This window comes from Musa acuminata, unplaced genomic scaffold (assembly GCF_036884655.1).
Source record: "Musa acuminata AAA Group cultivar baxijiao unplaced genomic scaffold, Cavendish_Baxijiao_AAA HiC_scaffold_963, whole genome shotgun sequence".
NCBI classification, from domain to species: Eukaryota; Viridiplantae; Streptophyta; class Magnoliopsida; order Zingiberales; family Musaceae; genus Musa; species Musa acuminata.
Genome location: NW_027021182.1, coordinates 9,358 through 13,612, shown reverse-complemented (window position 1 = coordinate 13,612; position 4,255 = coordinate 9,358). Strand labels below are relative to the sequence as shown.

The window sequence follows — 4,255 nt, the reverse complement described above, 5'->3', positions numbered from 1 at the left end:
ATCCATTGAGCCGATCGAATGTCACATCCCCGCACCACAAGATCCTTTGATGAGTTGCTTGGAACCCTCAACGATCAATTTTGCCACCGAACTACTCTAATCCTCCATGTTAGGCACGAGGCTTGTCTAGTTTGCAGTAGACGACTCCTCCATCTTCTTTCTTCGACCCTATTCCCTTGGCCCAAGTCACCTCCCTCGCCACCAACCCGTCTAGCACCTCAGTATGATCCTTCCCTTTCACTTCGACGTTTTGCACCAAGAAGCTTCTACAAGCCTAGAGAAGCCTATGCAATTCCCTGAGGAGATCCTCTTGCCCCTTGGAGGCGAACGATAAGGCCACATTTTAGATTGAGGAGATTGTTATTGTTGTCATCGTGGTTGTCATTTGTTCAAAGAGGTGGTGGAGATGCGGGGAGAGAGAGAGAAGAAATAGTACAAATGGTTTTGATGACGACCTCGTCACGGGTGAGGGGCTGCTAGAGGAGGCTATCATCATGAGAATGGTCAAATTTATCACCCTAGCGAAGATATACGAGGGAGAAGTCTCCAACGCTAAGCTCAAGGCTACTGTGATAATCGATAAGACGAAGGATAGCATTGGGGATGCGAAGAAGGAGGGTCTCCTTAATAAGAGACGACATGTTGAATTTTTGACTTTCGTATCATCCTCATATAGAGTTTTAATTTGGATAAAACTCAATGAGGACAAAGATCTTCTTGTATTAATCATTTTGTCCTTAACTTTGACATCAATTTCGCACATGATGTGTAAAGTTAAAGAAATAAATGGTGTGATTAAAAATAAAATAAATTATAATAATTTTAAAACTGTGAAGATCCAAATGTAAGTTTTAAAAATCTAAAAATGGATACTATAAGGGACGGAAAAATATATAATTAACTTGGGAAATCAGGACATTAAAGAAATATCTTATGTATCTCTTGTCTCAGATAGACAACAAGGATGTGTAGTCAATTATTTCCACCCTTGTGAGATCCGTTGAAACGACACTTTTCACCTCGATTTCTCGTGTTCACGACGCACTTAAGCGAATTGGGCAGCTCAGTGTTTGGTGGGTAAAAGAATGGCCACTCATGCTTTGTCGGTAACCTGAAAGGGCGGCCCTGATAACAACGGGGACGTTATCACTGACAAAAGAAAGAAAGAAGACAACATAAAACTGCTGACATGTATCAGAGGAATGCTTTGGTAAGCAGCTTTTTTGGTGAGAAGAAGCATCTCTAAATGCTTTGATGACGAGGCAAGCACCGATTTCAAAGTGCTGTCTTTATAGGCAAAATCGTATTGTTCATTAGATTTCCGATTCTGAAGAATATTCCTTTGCACCTAGAAAAGATTCTAAATATACTAGAATCTTGTCATCAGTGTATTCCAAATATATGATGTTCTCTAGGAACTGAGATGTCTGTTTTCTTCCGTACAACTTTTCTCATGGGTTGTTTTACACCGGAGAAGTTTCCTTGGGATTACAGTACGAACAGATGAGTTGTGAGTTCATCCTTTACCATTTCTTTCTGACGACAGATTCTGATGTTTACCAGACCAGCCTCTTGGTCGAGGTTGTGGAAGATGGTGGCTTTGTATCAGCAACAGACGACATCTATTTCAGCTCCTTCGACAAGCTTTGTGCAATGCAACGTCAAGAGCCACTTCGAGGGGAAAAGGTGGCGAGTGTAGTTCGAACGACCTGAAAGAAACGTATGGGACGGAGAAAAGACAGCATAAGGTGGCGATAACTATGCCTTCTGTCCGTTGCTTCATGACGCAGCTCTTTCGAGGGCCTTTTAAAAGGCGTCTTGTCAGCAGCATCATCATCATCCATGGACGAGTTCGAAGAACTGGTAGTCCAGTCCGGTGAGCGTGAACCGGAAGCCCGTTCGGCTCCGAGGTTGGAGCTCACCGTGGAGGAGGCCATCGAAGAGCACGTGGGGTCGCTGGGCTTCGCTCAACTGGTGCACGTCTTCCTCGTCTCCCTCGCATGGATGTTCGACGCACAGAACACACTGATCACCATATTCAGCGACGCCCAACCTGCTTGGAGATGCACACCTTCTTCTTCTTCTTCGTGCTCTTCGTCGAGCTCCTCGGACGGTATGTGCGGCCTCGATCGTTGTGCCTGGGAGTGGGTCGGAGGGAACAAAACCTCTATCATAGCAGAATGGGGCCTCGTGTGCGATCGAAGGTTCAGAGCTGGGATTCCTGCATCCTTCTTCTTCCTCGGTTCACTCTTTGGTATGCCTTGTTATCAGATTACTATGGCCAAGCAATGCATAAACGCTAGATCAGGCAGGGGATCAGCTTCCTATGAACGGAGCACATAAGACTCGTTAAGCTTCATCCCTTGTGTTCAATCTATTGTTGCTGCAAGAACCATTTTTGAGAGAGAATAACACTGTAGGACTAGTCCTCTATGTTATTTACAGATAAAAGTAACAATGTTATAGCCTTTTATTGTCTATTATAATGGCTTTTGTGTAAAGGGAACAACCTCCTTTATTGATTTTTGTCACTGTTCATCAAGATCGAGCAATAGATCTCTACATCTTTTAGTGACAGCCACTCGTATGAAGATTCAGAATCGGTATAACAATAATGCATGTTAATCTTTGATGTGTATTTGAGGCTTGGAACCATGAAACATGTCCTTCTTGACATGGACTCTTGCTTGTGGCTTTGTAGGATCAGCAGTTCATGGCCGACTCGCTGACTCCTACCTCGGCCGCAAGAAGACGGTCTTCCTTTCGTGCCTCTTGACCTCCATCACTGCCTTCCTCACCTCCCTCGCCCCAAACATCTGGGTGTACGCGCTCCTGCGCTTCTCTAATGGCTTTGCTCGCTCCGGGATCGGTATCTGTTGCCTCGTCCTCGCCACCGAGACCGTGGGAAGGAAGTGGAGGGGTCAAGTCGGCCAGTACGGCTTCTTCTTCTTCACCATCGGCTTCCTATCGCTTCCGCTCATCGCTTACCCGGCGAGGACCTCATGGAGGACCATTTACAAGGTCATCTCCCTTCTACCCCTCGTTTACTCCATCTTAATTATCCCCTTCGTCTCAGAGTCTCCAAGATGGCTCGCGGTCAAAGGAAGAACCGGAGAAGCGCTCGATGTCTTGACCAAGTTTGCCAAACTCAATGGGAATAAGCTACCTGGGAACTTAGCGATCTCCAATCCCATTGACACTAACGCCGGTAGCGCCACCAAACCTGAGAGTTTATGGTCATCAAGATGGGCAACACGAAGGATAGCCACGATCATGGTCACCGGCTTCGCCGTCGGGTTCGTCTACTACGGTTTTCAGCTCAACGTCGAAAATCTCAACTTCAATCTCTACTTCACCGTCGGCGTGAACGCGTTGATGGAGATCCCGGCGGTCTTTATAGGTAGCGTGTTCCTGAGCTTCGCGAACCGCCGCACCCTCTTCTCGTCCTCGGCGTTCGTGGCCGGCGTGTCGTGCATCCTCTGCATTCTGTTCACCAAGAAGCCGACGACGAGAGGAGGCAACTTCGCGCAGCTGAGCGCGGAGTCTGTTGGATTCATGGCCGCCTCGACGGTCTTCGACGTTTTGTACGTCTACTGCGTCGAGCTGTTCCCTGCCAACGTGAGAAACTTGGCCGTCTCCAAGCTTCGGCAGTCGCTGATGTTGGGTGCAGCGATAGCACCTCATCTGGTGTCTTTGGGGCGATTGAGCCCATGGATTTCCTTCCTCATATTCGGTGGACTCTCCATTTTCGGTGGGCTAATGACGATTTGGCTTCCGGAGACGAGGAATGCTCCAGTATGCGAGACCTTGGAGCAGCAGGAGAAACAGGAGAAGCTGAGCTCTGTACCTATCACAGAGATGGAGTTGTTGGATAGTAGCAACTGAGGGTGTCCAGAGCGATGTTTACGGTCCTGTTGTGATGATGGGGAGAAGGAGAAAACAGAGCTATGAACAAGCAGTCGTCCGCTGGCTGCACGAAGATAGATTGATTTTAATAGGACAATCAGTAACATAGTTAATCTTCGGCAAACTTTCGTGATTCCAATCCTCGAAAGGTAAACCCGGAAACTGCACCCAAACCGGGGAAGAGTGAATTGTTTCCTGCAAAGGTTGGGAATCAGGATGCCAAGGAATTATATGGATAGCTTCACCACCGATAGTCCAAGGGCCCTCTGTAAGAGCTAGTAAAGCATCCTCCTCGGATGGAAAACGAAAAAGAAAATGATTCATCTCCATATCTATAACAAGAGGAGGA

At 46.9% G+C, this 4,255-nt stretch overlaps 1 protein-coding gene across 1 annotated transcript; it reads left to right on the top strand.

The window, feature by feature from the left end:
- Window positions 1-1,730: 1,730 nt before the first annotated feature.
- LOC135665237 (organic cation/carnitine transporter 1-like) lies at window positions 1,731-3,995 on the top strand. Its single transcript, XM_065177154.1, has 2 exons — window positions 1,731-2,254; window positions 2,702-3,995. The coding sequence occupies exons 1-2, from the start codon at window positions 1,843-1,845 to the stop codon at window positions 3,883-3,885; spliced, it is 1,596 nt and encodes a 531-aa protein (XP_065033226.1). The 5' UTR covers window positions 1,731-1,842; the 3' UTR covers window positions 3,886-3,995.
- Window positions 3,996-4,255: the final 260 nt, after the last annotated feature.

Bases quoted from the DNA above. Each gene is read 5' to 3' on its own strand.
- LOC135665237 (XM_065177154.1), top strand. From the start codon at position 1,843: ATGGACGAGTTCGAAGAACTGGTAGTCCAGTCCGGTGAGCGTGAACCG. The intron at 2,255-2,701 runs GTATGCCTTGTT...GTGGCTTTGTAG, and splicing joins CTTCCTCGGTTCACTCTTTG to GATCAGCAGTTCATGGCCGA.